The sequence below is a fragment of the Typha latifolia genome, chromosome 11 (assembly GCF_019914945.1).
Source record: "Typha latifolia isolate L0001 chromosome 11, TyphaL0001v2, whole genome shotgun sequence".
Taxonomy (NCBI): Eukaryota; Viridiplantae; Streptophyta; class Magnoliopsida; order Poales; family Typhaceae; genus Typha; species Typha latifolia.
Window position 1 is genome coordinate 6552977 of NC_133096.1, and position 17802 is coordinate 6570778.

At 39.2% G+C, this 17802-nt stretch overlaps 2 protein-coding genes and 1 long non-coding RNA gene across 3 annotated transcripts; all 3 read right to left on the reverse strand.

Moving 5' to 3' along the window:
• Positions 1-50: 50 nt before the first annotated feature.
• Positions 51-5149, reverse strand: LOC140797253 (transcription factor bHLH128-like). The gene is made up of 6 exons (XM_073150553.1): positions 4514-5149; positions 2319-2659; positions 1773-1904; positions 1451-1516; positions 1053-1121; positions 51-486 (listed from the first exon to the last, which is right to left on the reverse strand). Exons 1-6 carry the CDS (start codon positions 4995-4997, stop codon positions 430-432), a joined length of 1149 nt encoding a protein of 382 aa, XP_073006654.1. The 5' UTR covers positions 4998-5149; the 3' UTR covers positions 51-429.
• A 7705-nt stretch (positions 5150-12854) lies between these two features.
• Positions 12855-13754, reverse strand: LOC140797710 (uncharacterized). The gene is made up of 2 exons (XR_012110707.1): positions 13437-13754; positions 12855-13314 (listed from the first exon to the last, which is right to left on the reverse strand). It is a non-coding gene; the product is annotated as an uncharacterized lncRNA (long non-coding RNA).
• A 473-nt stretch (positions 13755-14227) lies between these two features.
• LOC140797711 (uncharacterized) lies at positions 14228-16958 on the reverse strand. Its single transcript, XM_073151344.1, has one exon. It carries the CDS (start codon positions 16732-16734, stop codon positions 14569-14571), a length of 2166 nt encoding a protein of 721 aa, XP_073007445.1. The 5' UTR covers positions 16735-16958; the 3' UTR covers positions 14228-14568.
• Positions 16959-17802: the final 844 nt, after the last annotated feature.

Below are 17802 nucleotides of genomic sequence, written 5' to 3' on the forward strand. Positions count from 1 at the left end.
GAAAAGGGCAAGAGACATTTGTGGATACTCCAATGTGACGAAAGAAGAAAAGAAGCCAAAAAGAAAGAAGATTACTGCATTGTCTAGTGACAGAATATAAAGATGAATAGCCACATTTTTCTACAGTAAGTGGCTAAAATTAAACAAGTCTACGAAGCAGTCTTTGATACAACAGGAGGCCTCTGGTTCTGAATCAACTTCCTACAATCTCAAGTTCTTTGCATCGTTGAGAATTGTCAATCCCTATTATGTTGTTCCTTTTCGGATATAAAAATTAATTTAGATAAGCATTCTCTCCATTATTTTTCCTGCAAACTGCTTAAGATTGAGGAGATGGAAGAATATAAATAGTGAGCTCCTTATACATATTCCAGTACCTCCCTCTGTGACATAAGCAAATCATCGACAGATTGTTATGAAGGTCAGCACTCAGTTCTTATCTTGCTTGCTCCCGCAGGTGCAATTCTCTCTTTCTTGTGCAAGAATCTGCATAATGGAGCACATATCTATACGATGTAAAACTTTCACAGTGACAAAGCATTACACTACAATTCTTTAACTGATCAATTTTTGAGCAAAATATATAAACCTAAGAAAAATATATTTCTTCAAATAGATATACAAACTACTAGGCTACAAAAGTATTGGAGTTATTGAGACATCCTTTGAGTTAGGGACCCTGAGGAATTCAATAGAAGAACTCGACATTCAGTTACTTTTCCATATGTATCAGCAGTTCTCTTTTTTTTTAGAATGCATGCATTTTTCCCAGTGCAAGAAAAGGAAAATGTCCAAATAAGTATCTTGTGTTTCATATTTAACAAGAAAGATATATGAGGTTCTACTTTAGCTTCATCGGAGATCAGTTTACTGTTAAAGGTCAAGGCAAGTTAAGGAAATAATATTACAAACTGGTGTTCAGAACTGCCTTTTCTTTTCAGTCATAATCGTAGCTCAGAGATCTGAACACAGATGCTATTTAGTCATTATGAGTGAAGAAGCATGCACAAGAATAAATTTCCTATGAAGAGTTGGTGCAACATGGTACACACCTGCACCTGGCTCTGCAGACCCTTGATATGCTGAACTGCCAAGTCCAACATGTCTGCGGTGCTTGTTTGCTGTTAAATAACAATGAAAACATTAGTAATTACTCTAACTCATGAACATAACAAGGTGTTTTTGCTTGGACTGAGGAAAAAATCAGAGGAAAAAACTATAGGAAGTATGTCCTAACCAGAGGTGCAACTATCTTTTCTATACACATCCAACTTAATCATATGTATAGAGTTTCTATAAACAGACTCGAATAAACAAAAATGGATTGGATAGATAGATCTATGAAATAGGGCAATAAAGATAGAGATTGAGGAACTGGACAATTGGAAATGGCGTAAACATTAACCACCTGCTTAATGCACTATATAGATACTATATAAAACTTTATTACCTTGTCCATATTAGGCACAAGCTCTTGTAGCTTTCTTAACTTCTCACTTATTCTTGTTCTTCTCTCCTGGAATGGTGAATGAAAAGAAGTTAGCCCAGAGAAGTTACCGCTGATTTACATAGCATGAAAAAAAGTAACACTATAACAATCTACATAGACATAATATATCTAAATTGGATACTATTGCTTTCAGAAACAAATTACCTGGATATTTATTAAGCCAGAATATCCCATGACAAAATTTGCCCTCTACACTAAAAAAACGATCTATACTTGTGGACAACTGCTTAATTAATGATATCTAAATTAGTTCGAAACATACCCTCTCAGCGATACTCCTGGGGTGTGTGGCACATCCACGCTTCGCTCGTACTTTGAATGGGACCTGGTCTTGTTGGATCTGGAGATACTTCTCTACTGTCGCCATCTCTAGTGCTGTCCTTGGTAGACTGAACTGAAAAGGTCGACGTGACAAAGCCCGATAGTTTAGTTAGACTCTAGAGTGAAAACAATCATTGAACTACATTAGAGTGAAGTGCAACTTGGATCAGATAGATGATGACTAAGTAGTTCTAGGAACTAGTAAAGAGCTAAATGCTGTTCTGAACTTACCCAAGCTGGAAGCAAACAAATTTCAAAGAAAATTTTACTTATGCAGGTGCCGGACAAAGTGGATTATCTACTACAATTAAACTTACCTGGCACCTAGATTTTCTTATCTACTACAATTAAACTTACCTGGCACCTAGATTTTCTATAGATAGCATAATTCAGATCCCTTTTCTGGAATAATAGTGGATAAAGTAGAGGAACATACATCTAAAGCTTTAAAGTTTTTTTCTCAGGTAAGCTTCAGCAACGAAGTTACCTGAGACTCAATGTTGCTAAGACTAGCAATGATTTCCTCATTGTTGTCCTTGGCCCGTTTGCTTGAAGGTGCAGAAAACATGATTGAGTTGGTGTCGTCCCATGAGCCAAGGGAGAATCCGCTGGAAATGTAGGAATGCCCAACTTTCCCAGCTACCTCATCAGAGTGACTGCTGCCACCTATACTATTTCCCATTTCTGAGATGTCAATCTCAGAGATTTGAGAAAGAGTGCTTTGTCTCGAGAAGCTTAACTGGGACTTCAACCTTCTATTAGCCATTGCATGAACACCATCAGGTCCTGCTCTAGAATAGTTCCCAGGGTCTCTTGTAACTGGAAAACCTGTTGAATATTAGATGACTGTCACCATCATATTGCATGAGACATGCAATCAACTTCTCTAGCATAATTAGAAAATAGCATGTGGACCTTAATATTATACTTCTTCAAGTAAGTCTAAAAGGGCACAGTAATTAGCCATGAACACTTAATATTATAATTTCATCAAGTGCTCCAGTGGCGCAGCCATGTCAAACCACAGAACCTCATATAGGCAAGAAATTAAGTAAATAATGGAATACTGCAAGTGAACTAATTATATTGAAAGTACGAATCGAAGTTCAAAGAAGGGGAAGGAGTAGTTGACCCACAACAGGTAGATGAGGACTTATTCAAATGATTTGTTTACAAACCTCACATTAAATCTAATAAAAGTGATTTAACACTTTAACAGTTACTAAATGAATCTCAAGATTCATAGCATCTCATCTAGATTCGAGATGAAATAAAGAGAGAGTACTTTATCTTTCTACACATTGAGATTATTTTCATACTACTAGCTCCCCAGGCACAACAAGACTAGTAAAATTGTTAAACATTTTCCAGAGTAACAACATAAAGTTTCTACTCCAGCTCAAGAATATATATGTTACACAACAAACTTTATGTTGACAGTACTTCCTCCCTCCGCCTTGGGATCGGATTTTAATCATCCCATGGCTCAAACGGCGGTAGTAATCTTTTACAAATTAAGCAAGCGATGGTTCCCTCTATCCTGATGTTACTATGTCAAATCCTAGTTTAGTAGTTAAATTGTGAACTGTGGATGCTCCCAAACAAACTCCAGTCCTCTCTCTCTCTCTAATCACATGATCTAAAATTAGATCGTACAAAACTTCAGTCCAGTACATGTGCATTTATCATGCCAGAAAAATTAAAACCAAACAAGTGTGGGGCTAAAATGCCTCAACGACCCCAAAAACATCCACATCAAGAATTCAACGATGGGAATAATGGATGATGGCGATTAGGGCAGAAACGGAGCATTCGGCTGAATCTAGACATGTACAAATCCTTTCCCTGGAACAGCTCACCTGCGGTACTACACCCAACCGATTGGGCCATCATACCTTTCCAAATCAGTCATTAAATCCGACAACGATCTAACGGTCGCTCCAATCAACATATCTCGTTACAGAAGGCGAGGGCATTTTGGTCATTTTACATTAACAGGTACAGTTAACTGCTCCCTCGCGATCCGGCGGAAAACCGCCGCCACCCAGCCATAGTTTTCCCCTCAACTGCTGGTTTAAGATCGGAAACTAATAAATATATTTATATTAAAAAAATATTATATATATATATATATATGTGTGTGTGTGTGAATCTCGTTTTCGATGCTCAAGCTCAAGGCTCGTCTCGCTTCTGGTTGAAGAAAAGGCTCTCTCTATATATATTACGAAATAGAGAATTTTGCATATAACACCCTACCTTGAAACCTGTACTTCCGTTATTTGCAAAAATAAACCTTGTACTTTTGGTAAAATGAGCAAGATAACATTCAGTCCAGAGAGCGAAATGTTCATTTCCAATGCTATATACTAAAACACTGTCTACAAATAGTGAAAAATGCACGGGGTAAAATGCAATTTTATTCATAAGTAAGAAGAGTATTATGACAAAACTACTTGCGGAATAATTGCAGGAGTTGGAGATAGGAGGAAATTTAGGGGTATTTATGTCATGAAGCTTGGAAAGTCTCATGATTTCACTCTATATAGAGTTTCTTCCTTTGCTGTGTAAAGTATAAACACTCAGAAATGAGGAAAATAAATACTTATTATAATAATTATATAGAGGAAGCAAGAGAGAGAGAGAGAGAGGTGAAGATGTCAAAAAGACGAAAAAGGACCTCACCGTTCTCGCCCATGAGCTGAGAGAAGAAGCCGGCGGGCGAGCTACTGTGCCGCACGAGCGGATTTCCACCACCAACACTGCCACCGTCACCTCCTCCTCCCTTCGAATTCCCGGCACCCGTCAGATCCCCCAGCGAGATGTCGATCGCACCGTACGATCTATGCGGCCCCGATTCCTTAGCCCTAAAAGGCTCGAGATCCGGCGGCGACGCGGCGGCGGCGGAGGCCTTGCAGCTCGACTCGGAGGTCAGCGACGACGACTCCCCGGAGAAGAACCTCCCCATGAAACCCTCGGATCCGCCGCCGTGGTGGTGGTGGTAGTCGGCTGCGCCGACGACGGAGTCGGCGAGGCTGGTGAGGAGCGAGCCCGGCGCCGAGCCGTAGCGGGAGAGGGGCGGCGGCTGCTGCGGCGGCGCGCCGGACTGGCGGTGGGGGGAGGGGAACATGGCGATGGGCTTGGTTGTACCCGAGGAGGATGGATTCATGGACGGATTAAGGATTCACGATTGGGATTTCTAGAGAGAGAGAGAGAGAGAACGGAGAGAGAGGAGAAGGAGATGGATGGGGATGCCATTTGTGGCAATAAAGTAGACCTGTGATTCGCCCTAGGGGTTGGGGTGGCGGGACCCACAAATGTGTCGATTCTTTGCGGGGGTTTATTATCTTATATTTGGTCTTTTTACATAAAACTACCCTAAACTAAATATATTCATAAGACAAGTCATATTAGGAGGGATTCTTGATGCGAGTAAGCTAAGATTTACCATTGCATACTACCCTTTTACTTATAAAGGTAGTTCTAAAATGAGTCAAAACTTTAATATATAGCTTTTTAGCTATCCAAATATTTAACTCATATATCTATCCGGATACTAGATAAAATGAGTACAAGGTTAGGTTATCCTAACTATGTATTTAAAAAAAATTAAGTATGAGGAATAGTTTGATGAAGGATATTAATGTATAACTAAACTATTTAAACCAAAACAAACATATATATATAAAGATCTTTACATTAATACATAATTAAGAATAGGTCTTGATTAATTTGCACGAAAAACACACTGTATTAATAAATATTTAAAATGGGCTTGACCCGTAAAATAAAAAATGCACTATATTTTTAGTGCAAATCACACATATGCCTTTGAGTCGGATATATATTGTCAAACATTCAAGGAGATGAAGAATTAGTTTGGGAATAGAGTGTACATATAGACTGATTTCAAGTGGCTCTTTCTCAAATAAACAGACAAAGACCAGGGGTTTAAATGCAAAAGTCACACTGTTCCATATAAAAGAGTCGAGGATTGGTGTTAGAAATAACTAAATATAATAAAGGGCGAAAAAAATTAGTGGGTTTGAGCCCTAATAAAAATGCTAATTAGTATTTTTATCTCTTAGTAAAAATGCTAATTAGTTCAACGTTTTTGTTTACTCCTAAAATGCTGAACTAATCAGCATTTTCTGTATATAAATTTTTTTAGCTTAATCTTTCAGCTATTAAGGAAAAAAAATTGTCCGTCGATAAAAATGCTGAACTGATTAGAGTTTTTAAAAATGCTAATTAATTTAGTATTTTTTATTAAGGTAACAGCGAATTAGATTCAATTTAAAAACAGATAATCTATTTCGAGAAAAAAAAAAAGAAGAGATCTAGTTTGGTCAAAAACTCGAAATGTGATGCTTGTATGGGAGTTAGTGAGAGAGTTCAGATGTCCTTAATTAACTACACATCAAATGATGGGGACTTTAATGTAGAAAAAAAAGAAAACGTATTTAAAAGTAGCCATATTTAGAAAGATAAGCTCTTTTCTTTTTGGGACCACAGTTCTAAATCTTTGAGAAGAAGATTGTTCATCCACCAGTGCCTTCCACACTGGCTATTCCTTTTGGGTTTATTTTCCTTTCCTTCAAAGAGATCATCATCATCATCATCATCATCATATATATATATATATAAATGGTTGTTTTGGTTCAATTTAATTGGAATTTGTGCGTTTGTTGCATCACATTTAGGGACTTTCTTGAGTATCAAAAAAAGTTATATAGATGTTTGAGCTCTCAACTAGGAAGGTAAGTTTTTATTTTATTCTTTTTATGGATAATTTAATGGTTAGTCAGCTATAGGTTATGATAATTAGGTTGGATGAAGAATTCGTATGTGATTAGGGGTGTATAATTTTAATCAAGTTTGAATCGAGAATAATTTCGAGCCTGGATATATGATCAAGATTAAATTTAAAATCATTTTAATTGGAGTCGATTTTGAGCTTGTTCTTCTTGTTGCATTAGAGAAAAACAAAAAAAAAAATAGGAACATTTTTTTTTCTTTTAATAAATTAAATTAGATCCACAAACTAATTTGTAATTAATCTTGTCAGAGCTGGTGCTATAATCGATGATGCGATTCCCCCACGAGGTCAATTAAAAAAAGTACTACTCTACTCATAAGTTTTTAACGTACCCACGTTGTGTGAATCCAAATCACTTAAACTAGTAGGTGTTTTTGTTTTACAACATTTATTATCTTTTCTTTTCTTTCAACTGTGGGATTGTTTGATAACAAATCAAATGTTTTCAAGTGTTAGAAGAATACATACATATATATATATATATATATATATATATATATATATATATATACTAAGAGACATTAATAGTAATGTAAAAGACCAAAATGCCCTTTTTTGTTTTGCAACAAACAGTTTGGAAAATAAATAATGCTTTGATTAGTATTAATGAGTTAGGAAACTTTTGCACTTATGGTGCTATCTAAGCTGTGTGTTTTGTATTAATCTTCTCTATGCCCTTTGGGCTTATTACCATATTTTTGATTGTTGAATTGCACATGTTTACCGAGTTGTGGAGCTTGCTTATGTATTGCCGCCGTATCCCTCTCTAAATGTGATTCTCTGCCTCGACGATATTCCATAATAAAAGCTAGAGATATTTTTAATCACAATCGCAGGTTAGCTTTTTGAAAGAACATATAGCATACTATAAAAAAAAAACATGTTAGTCTAAACTCAGAACCCTAACCCCTTTTCATTCAGATTTTTCTTTATGAACTTCTGAACTCTTAATTATTTAATATCTCTCCCTGATAACCGTTAACCGAAAATATCAAATATCCATTTTATTATTCTTTCTTTTTCTCTCTCCAAATAAGAGTAGAGTTCATCGCAAGGTATTTTTAACAAAAAAATCTAAAGAATAATTAACATTTTGAAGGATAATTTCAGAGATTTTATATAGTTAGGGAGTTAATATATCATGAAAAATAGATTAGAGCTTTTATGCAAAAATGAATAATAGTTCAACAAGTCTATATGTAATTCTCCCAATGTTAAAAAAAAAATAATGAAAAAACCTTATGCTGAATAAAGAGAATAAGATAAAAATGACTAATGCCCAATCTAGTCGACAAAGGGACTCACCAAAATACTAGATGAACGATAATATATTATGTAATAATTTAAGCTTTTATATTAACTGATTATCTAACGTACTACTAGAACTCTTTTTTTTAATTATGAATTTAAACCTCAATAACTATATTGTACTACTTTTGGCATGTATTATAATTTTGCCATTCTCACGTCAGTTTTTTAACCTTTTTATGATAAATATAAGGATAAAAGATAGCGGCCCTTATAGATTTTTTTAAAAAGAACGTTAAATATAATTTATCCTTTTATAATTTCTTAAACTTGTCCGTATAATTACGACTAAAGTGAGACCGTTAATTTTTTCCATCTAAATTAACGGAGCTGCGCGTCCAATCAAATTCAAAATTAAGCTAAATTGTCTCTATTTTTTATTTTTTACGGACAAAAATGTCCTTCCCTTTTATCACATCTAGGAACAAGATAAATATGAGTTAAAAAAATTAAATAAAAAACTCGATCTATTTTACCTAATAAATAAAATCAGGTCATTTTGACAGTTTAAGTGCGCTCCATTAGCTTTGATAAAAAAAAACTGATGACTTTGCTCTTAGTCGTAAGTATAGAAATTAATTTGATACTTTTAAAAAAATACGAGGGTAAAATAATTTTAGGGAGTGTAAAATATATTTAGTCCTTAAAAAAAATCCATAACTGACGAATGAGCAGAAAGAGGGATCTCTTTCTTGATCTTAGTCATGTATTGCATTTAATGGAACAAAGTGGATACACCTTACTCTGCCATTCCAAATCAGAAGAAAAATAAATGTTTTAAATGCTCGTATCCACTAAAACTAGTGGCAGGAGCATTTTTGTCTTCTATTGAGGAGGTCCCCTGCTGCTCATTATTACAGAAAGTGCTAACTTGCCGCTTTGCCACTTCTCTAGTTTTATATTTGAGAAAGAATGGGCTAAAGATCACAATAGCAGAGGAGGAAGAAAAAGGAGATGTTACGATTAGGGCTGTCAAAATTGATGAGTGGCTCGGGCTTGGCTCACGCTCGGCTCGGCTCGGCTGAAGCTCGAGTATAGCTCGGCTGAAGCTCGAGTATAGCTCGGGCTGAGCCGAGCTGAGCCTAAGCCGTCAAATCCAGCTCGCTCAGGCTCGGCTTGAGAAACTCAAAATTATATATATATATATATATATATATATATATATATATTTTTTTTTTTTTTTTAATATATTAGTTTTCTCTCCATTCGACATGCTAAGAGGGCAACCCCTCTTAAATGCCTAGCCCCTACTTGCCCAACCTCATAATTTTTTTAATTTTCAAGAGAGTTTTCATTTCATTCCCAATGCACCACCGCCTAGAAATAGTGGGATCCACCATCATATCCTCCGCCACTATACCCTCCTCCTCCCCCTCCTCCGTAGCTACGATCACGGCCTCCGCCGTATACGCCTTCGCCATGGCTATACCCACCGCCATAGTCGTCGCCTCCACGGTGTTGACCGCTATAACCGCCACCTCCTTCGCCGCCGCTTCCTCGGGGTTGGGCCTCGTTCACGGTGATGCTTCTCCCGTTAAGATTCTTGCCGTTCATCCCCTCGATCGCCTCCCTCATTGACTGCTCGTTCACAAAGGTAATGAATCTGAAACCCCTCGACCTCCCCGTCTTTTGATCGTTGATGATCTTGGACTCCAAAATCTCTCTGTAGGGCTTAAAGGCCTCCTCAAGGGCTCAGTCGTCGATGGCCCACGCCAGCCCACCACGAAGCAGCGATACTCGACCTCGGCCATCGAAGAGGAAAAGAAACGAAACCCTAGAAAGCACCACCTAGCCTCATAATTACAGCCCATTACTAATTCTCTTTTTCATCAATCATCAATTCCTAATTTCCCATTTTCCAAACACCACTTTTTTTTACCAATATCCTTCATTTCCACCTTTTACAAGCATACATTAGTCAACTAACTCGGCTCGATAGGCTTGGCTTGGCTCGAGCTCGGTGTGGCTCTACTTGAATAAGCTTGATAATAAGCTCAATTCAAGCTCAAGCTCAAGCTCGGCTCGAATTGAGCTGAGCCGAGCTTAAGCCTACTATTTTGGCTAGAAATTAATTTTGAGTCGAGCCTGAGCTGGCGCCGGCTCACTCAGGCTCCGCTCGATTACACCCCTAGTTACAAGAGGAAGGGCAGTAAGACTTCCATTGCTCAGTAAGTTCTAAAAAGGATCTTTTTCAGAAGGCACCACTGGCTGTGTGCATTTCTACAAGATCTAATCTAGAGACTGATTAATAAAAACTCTCTGAATCAAGTTTTGAATCTCTAATAACTCATGAGAGACTAAATTCTCTGATCTTCTTGCCTTTGGAAACTATTAGGTTTTACTTGTACTAATATAATTGACAAATTATGTTTCAAAATATAATTTTTATTTATGTAATGTGTCTAGATTTCATGTATAAGCATATGCACAAGTTATGATAAGTTATGAGAGATATTTGAAGTGGAAAATTGAATTTAAAGTCAAAGTATTTGAAACGGTTTTGGAATCGTCATTGAAATACTCAAATGGTGTCATGATGGTCAAAGTAGTATAAAAAAATACCCAAGGGGCACAGGAACAACTCTGCATTCAACAGTCTGCTTAACTGTTCGAACAGACCATCGGGCATTCAAACGTATTTTCCCTAGAAAGAAAAAAATAATAGGCATTTGAGCCCATTCGAACGAGCCTTCGGGCGTTCAAATGACTTTGGCTAATTTGACTTAGATTTGAGTATATATCTATTTATCTTATCTCTAAGAATCTATGCAGAATCTTCTAAGAGATACTTATCTTATCTCTAATAGATATTAACTTTATCTCTAAAAAATATTTATCTTATCTCTAAGAGATATTTGTCTTATCTCTAAAAATATAAAAATGTTTTATCTAACCCTATGAGTGAACACCATCAAGTATTAATCTAGAGATCGGCTTTTGGAGGCTATTAAAGATCAACTCTCAGTTTTATACTATAACAACCCAACCTTAAAAAAAAAATGGGAACGACGTGGTCGGCCACACTGTGGTCGACCTCGTGCCCATGCCCATGAAAGCTGCATGAGCAGCTTGCGTGGGAGGGAAGGGGGGTGCCACGCGCCCCAGCTGTCATTGCCGCAGCCAACAGGCTGTGGCCAGTTGGCCGGGGCGGGGCCCTCGCCGTCGTTACCCATCTCCACCACCGCCTCTCTCTCTTTATCTATTTCTCTCTCCTTCTCCCTCTCTCTCTCCTTCTCGAATGCTCTCTCTCCCTCATTCCTCTCTCTTAAGCTTCCCCATCTCGGTATGCCGACGCCGGCCACTTCGGACCATCGCCGTCGCTTCCACCGCCATGCTACCGACGCCGGTGAGCCTCCTCCTCCTCTTTCCTCCTCTTCCTTCTTCTATCTCTCTCCCTCTCTCCCTCTCTCTTTCTTTGTTTCTCTCTATTTCTCTCCCTCTCTCTTTCTCTACTACCGTCTTCTTCGACCACCCGACCTGTCACCGAGAAGCGACTGGTGCTCCCTCATCCCCTCCCTTCCTCTCTCTCTCTCTCTCTCTCTCTCTCTCTCTCTCTCTCTCGGGTTCGTCGGAACAGAGCCGCCGGCGAGGGGCTGGCCGCTGGCTGGCCAACAGCGACCGAGCCCCTCCCCATTGCTAGGTCCTCTCCTCGCTTCTCCTCCCCCTCCTCCTCCTCTTCTTCTTCTTCTTCTTCTTCTTCTTCTTCTTCTTCTTCTTCTTCTTCTTTCCTTTTCTTTTTCCTTTCTTCTTCTTCTCCCTCGGCTTCTCCTTCTCTTTTTGCAAAGTGTTGGGCTCGGCCAGCACTGTAACAGGCAATGGCAGTGATTTATTATTTATTTATGTTATGTTATTTTATTTTATTTATGTTATTTATTTAGGTATTTCCTTCTTAATTAATGCAAATAGATTATTTAGACATTAACTATTTTAATAATATTATATATTCTCCAATATGATTATTATTATTAATTATAATTTGTATAATTAATGATTAATTAGGTATAAATATAGGTAATACTTATATTTATTATTTATATCTCTATTAGATTACGGAACGTGCTGAATCGTTCTCATCTCAACACATCTACATTCGTCTCGAGGGTCACTAAGACAAAATGATTAACCTTAAAGGTCATTAAGGTTTGAAAACGTATCACGAGAAGCAAGGTGTCATAGAATCTAGCGAGCAAGGTTAGTAAAGATTGAGTCATGGGGATCGACGGGTGATTTATAAGCTTCTTGTTAACCGCTACATGTTTTCGTGATTGGTTTCAATTCGAGTTTAGATCTGTGATTTTTTACCCGGTTTTAAGTTTTTCTACATAAAAACTTTTAGTTTTGCGATCGTCTTTTTTATGCTTTACTTTTCGCATATTATAATTGATACTATGATAGATCTCATCTCCTAAGGCATTTCTTAAAATTTTTAATTAGTATAAGAGCATACTTAAGTATTTACGTAAATTTCATTTTTCTCGGGAACAAATAAAAGAGATTGGAGAAAGCCACCTTCGTAGCCCTTCAGCAATGGTGATATTAGTCCAGGCATTGATCCATACACCATTTCCGAGCTAGTCGAAAATACCACATTTGAAGTTGTCTCTGGTAATAAGCTAAGAGCACGGTTCGTTTGAGAAGAGGGAGGACAAGGGACCTATCATCTTCCACTACCATTTTTCAGGATGGGCCTAAGTTTTTGATTTCTAAGATTAAGAATGTCCTGATCTTTTGGCTTGCACCCAGATTTTTAGTTTACAAGAGAGTGAAAACCTGGGCATGGTGATTGAATCCCTCCAAATATCTATTAAGACTAACGAGATTGATAGTAAAAGAAAGCATAAAGACACGGGGAATCTCCCTGTCTTTATGCTGCAAAGGGCACTGTTAACTAGCATGGCATTAGAAACCGAAGACAAACGTAGAAGAAATTCAGTTTAACTAGACAGAGGGGAAACATCAAGAATGCATCAGACCTTGCGGCAGGCTGTGATTTTTCTCATCCAATGAATCAGCTCGTCGGCCACTATGAAATTGTCATATAGGAGTAGTTGATAAGGCTGATGGGCCTAAAGTGATTCTTTTTTCTTTTTTTTTGGTTGATAAGGCTGATGGGCCTACTAAGGGCACTGTTAACTAAGAAGGTTTTGACCTGTCTTTTGAGGGGGAGACCTGGGTGTTGAAGGTGATTGAAGACCACAATGAGATCAAATTTAATAGTGTCCCAATACCACTGGTATAAAAGGGTCGAGAAGCCATCAAGGCTCGAGGCTTTGTCCCAGGCTAGGTCAACAATCTCACATTCTTGATCTCCAATTCTCCAAAGGGCTACCCGAAAGAGCTAAGGTTCGCTCTCGGAGACCTGCAAAGCAAGTCCGAATCTATTTGCATGAGAAGGAAAAAGGCAATCGGGTTCGGACATGAGGGGATCGAGACCTACTATTCATTAATGAGAGAGCCAAAGCCATCCTACTTGGTCCATACCTTTCCTAACTTGAGAGCTTGCGAAGGGGTCAGAGAGCAAAGGTATCAAGTTTGAGAGGGGTGTGGTCAAAAATTCACCCGTAGAAAGTATCAGCCATGAAAGTCAGGAAGATCATATCTCCGGTCATCAGAGATGAGAAGGGGCGGCGGTTGTCTCTTCCACGAATAGGCAAGTCCAAGAGTGTTGAGCAGAAAGAGCTAGGAGTTGTGCTCCGAGCTCGAGTAAATGCACCATGGGATGCCATCTTTACCTCCACCCAAAAACCTACTTAAAAGATCAGTATCAACATGGCAGTAAACATTAAATAAGTGATCAAGAAAGAGGACCGAGAGTGTCAAAGAAGAGGGAGGAATTCCAGGCTATGATTTTTAATGAAAAGATGGAAAATATATGATATGAATAGTATTTCTCTTTCTTTCTTTTCTTTAAAATAATAATATAAATATAAAAAATTTACTCACATGCGACTCACTTGACTACAGAAGAAAATTATAGTGAGAAACTAAAGCATGTGAGATTAAAGTGGCTTTCAATAGTTTATAAATATCTATATCTACCTTTAAAAAAAAATTAGGGTCTATATGAAAATATATAATAGCTGGGGGATACGTGAATTTATTTATTTATTTTTCTATAGAAAATTATACATAACTCCCTAGATTTTGCCTATATTATAATAAAACCCCTCTTTTTTCCTTTTTTTTTTTATAGATAGAGCTAGCCACCATACATATAGAGCGGGTAATGACATCCAACTTTTTTTGAGATGCATAACTGTCTTGATTGGGCATTTGGAGGCAAATGATATCCCTTTTGTTTCACAACTTCACATCAATAATAAGTCAACGGGAGTCGGGAGACAATCTTAACTAGGCTCTAATTTGTCCAAAATAAAACAAGACCAGCCAAATCAAAACTATTGACCTTGTTTTCTAAGATATGAGTCTAACAACAATCTATTATTACCTGTGATGTGAAATGGCTCTGATGTTATCCTGCAGTAACCATAACTCAAGTACCATTTTTAGTTGCAGATCAAAATAACATTGCAACATCCATGACCTGAATCTAACAAAGAGCACCCAAAAGCTAAACTAACCTGCATCTGTACATCAACATCCTCCTTTCCTTCTACAACTCTGGCTTCGCTGCCCTGAAAACAAACCCCCTTGCTTTCCCTGAGCAAAGCAAAGTAACCAAGGAGACATAGAAACTTGTCACAGCACTGATCCAAAATGCCCCAACTGAGATCCACCCTCCCTCTCCTCCCCTACCTCCATCGCCGCCACCCGCCCCTCCATCCGGCAGCCTTGCCTCAGCCGCACATCCTTCCCCGGCTGAGAAATCCATACAGAGCCCTGGGTTCCCTGCGAATGCCCCCGGGAACCTCCTTAGCCCGTCCCTCGTCGGCACCGGCCCCGACAGGCAATTATATGAGAGGTTCAATGCCTTGAGTCCCCTTATAGCCGATAGCCCTGGGGGCACCTCCCCAGAGAGCGCATTATGTGAGAGGTCAAGCTTCCTTAGCTTATCCATCCTCTCGAGGCTCCCAGGAATCCGGCCGTCCAGATAATTATACGAAAGGTTTAGATATTCTACTCCCCTGAGCCCAATTAACCCCTCCGGTATCTCGCCCCGGAGAGAGTTGCCGGATAAGTCCATCCCCACCGGTGACTGGAGCTGATACTCTACCTCCAGCTGCCGGTTACCGATGAGGCTCATTGAAACGGAGACCCGCAGCTCGCCAGAGCGCTCTCGGCTTTCACCGTTGAATTCAGCGCTCACGTTGAAATCCCCGTCAGGGATGAAGCCGGAGAAATGGTTGTTGGAGAGATCGAGCCACCGGAGGGATTGGAAAGAGAAGATCCAATCCGGGAGGCCGCCGGAGAAGCGGTTGTTAGAAAGAGAGAGCGATCGGAGGTTCTGCCACTTGAGGATGGCGCCACTGAGCTCACCAGCAAGCTGATTCCCGCAGAGATCAACGACTTCGAGTGACTTGCATCCCGCGAGCGGAAGCGGGATCTCACCAGAGATTCTATTCCCGGAGAGGTCTAGAATCCGGAGGCTATCTAGCGCATCGAGTTCCGGGCGGAGGGCGCCGGAGAGGTTGTTATGGTCGAGCTTGAGCTGCCAGAGCTGGAAGCATCCGGCGAGGCTGACAGGGATCGCGCCGGAGAGCGAGTTGTAGGAGAGATCGAGCGCTTGGAGGTAGGTTAGATTCCCGATCGCCGCTGGGATCTCGCCCGAGAGCCGGTTACGGGAGAGGAAGAGGCCCTGCAAGCTCCTCAGCTCCGTGATCTCAGACGGTATCTCGCCGGAGAGCTCGTTGTTCGAGAGATCGAGGAGGAGAAGCCCCGAACGCTCGAAATCCTCCACGATCTGGCTCGGGATTGGGCCGGAGAAGGAGTTGTAACTGAGATCGAGAACAAGGAGTCGGTCGGAGAAGACGAGGCGAGGCGAGATCCCGTATTGGAAGCCATTGGAAGAGAGGTTGAGCTCGTTTAACGCACGCAGCGAAGATATGCAGGTCGGGATTCCCCCAACGACGGCGTTGCTCGCGAGATTGAGCACGGAGAGAGATCGAGACGAAGCGGGGAGGCATGGAAGGGTTCCGGAGAGCTGATTAGAAGCGAGATTAAGGAAAGTTAGAGCGGAATCGAAGTCTCTTACGGTACCGATCAACCGATTGCGCGAGAGATCGAGATAGATCAGAGATTGGAGATGGAAGAGACTCTCCGGGATCTCCCCGTCGAAGGAACCCGAGCTCAGATCGAGCTTCCTGAGCCGAAACGAGAAGTTTCCGACCCACGCTGGGATCAGGCCGCCTAGGCCTGGGTTATCAGCGAGGACGAGCTCCTCAAGTCGCCGGAGACTGGCTAGGTCAGGAGGAAGGGGTCCTTGGAGCTTGTTCTTGCTGAGATCCAGGGTTCTGAGAGCTCGGAGGAGGTGACCGAAGCATGAGGGAATGGGACCGACGAAAGCATTGTTGGAGAGGACCAGGGTTTGGAGCAACGATAGCTTACAGAAGAAGCGAGGGAGAGGGCCGGAGAGGCCGAATCCGGCAAGGTCGACGCCGGCGACACGGCCCGTGTGGTTGTCGCAGGCGATACCGGTGAAGTTGGAGCAGAGCGTCCCGTTCCAGCTTGACAAGCGTCCCCTCGGATCGGTCACCTGAGAGCGGAGAGATAAGAGGGTTTCGCGGTCGCCAGCGTGGAGATCGAGATCGGATTCGCCGGAAATGGCGATAGAGAGGAAGAGGAGGAGGACGAGGAGGGAAGGAGAAGAGCATGCGGTCATGGCTCTTTTTTAGGGTTAGGGTTTAGGGGTTTTGGGAGAGAATGAAAGGGCAGGGTGTGGATTATTCTCTCGCCATTAAAGGGATTTGAAACTAAGGTGCGGATAGAAGATAAATTCTATATTCTCGTTTTCTCTTTTGCTTTTGAAAAAGGGGGGTTATTCTTCTTTTCGAGAAGAGATAGGTTAAAAAAAAAATTACATTTCACGAGCTATATTTTATTTATTTTATAATTTATATTCTGTCTTTTTTTTATCTTATAATTTTTATTTAATATCCTCTATTAATTTAATCGGTACCAATAAAAAATATTATATTATAATATATAAAATAATTTTTATATATATTTAAATTATTCATGATTTCTTAGAGAATAAAAATAATAATAAGAATATTTTAGTGATTTAGTTAAAATTAATTAGTTAAAATAACGTCATAATGTTAAACTAGAATTATAGAAAAAACTAAAACATCGGGTTACAAAATTATCAAAGATGAATGTGAATCACAAAATAGATAAAATATAAAATACGATTTATAAAATACTCATAAAAAATTTAAATCACATCCTATTTGATCTATATTGTAATTTATATTTGTTTTTAAAGATTTTGTAATGATAACTCAATATTCCATCTTTAAAGATTTTGTAATAATAACTCCTTTTTTCTTATAATTTTTATTTACGTTAATAATATATTCTACAAACATGACTTTGCTATCTCTATATATATTTGACATGCAATTTTTTTAATTTTATAATTTAAATTAATTATATCTAAAAAAATTATAATTCATTTAAAATTCAATCTATCCGTTTAAGATTTCATCTATATTAAAAAATTTATCTAATTCGCATTAAAAATATAAAGGGCGAAATGGTAATAAGCCATTCACTAGATTACACAGACTTTGTATTGGATTAAGCATACGTCTTGAGACTTGACATGAAAACAGACGACTTGGTTTACTGGTCACGAAGTCTACACGAATTACTCGACGAACCTGATTAACCTGTCTAATTCATTAATTAGAGCTCAAAATAAATAAATAAACTCATTTAATAATTA

Excerpts from the sequence above, each read along its gene's own strand:
- LOC140797253 (XM_073150553.1), bottom strand. The coding sequence starts at position 4,997 with ATGAATCCATCCTCCTCGGGTACAACCAAGCCCATCGCCATGTTCCCC. Across the intron at positions 1,905-2,318 it reads TTAGCAACATTGAGTCTCAG|TTCAGTCTACCAAGGACAGC; the intron begins GTAACTTCGTTG and ends CGACCTTTTCAG. Across the intron at positions 487-1,052 it reads GTCTGCAGAGCCAGGTGCAG|ATTCTTGCACAAGAAAGAGA; the intron begins GTGTGTACCATG and ends TCCATTATGCAG.
- LOC140797711 (XM_073151344.1), bottom strand. The coding sequence starts at position 16,734 with ATGACCGCATGCTCTTCTCCTTCCCTCCTCGTCCTCCTCCTCTTCCTC.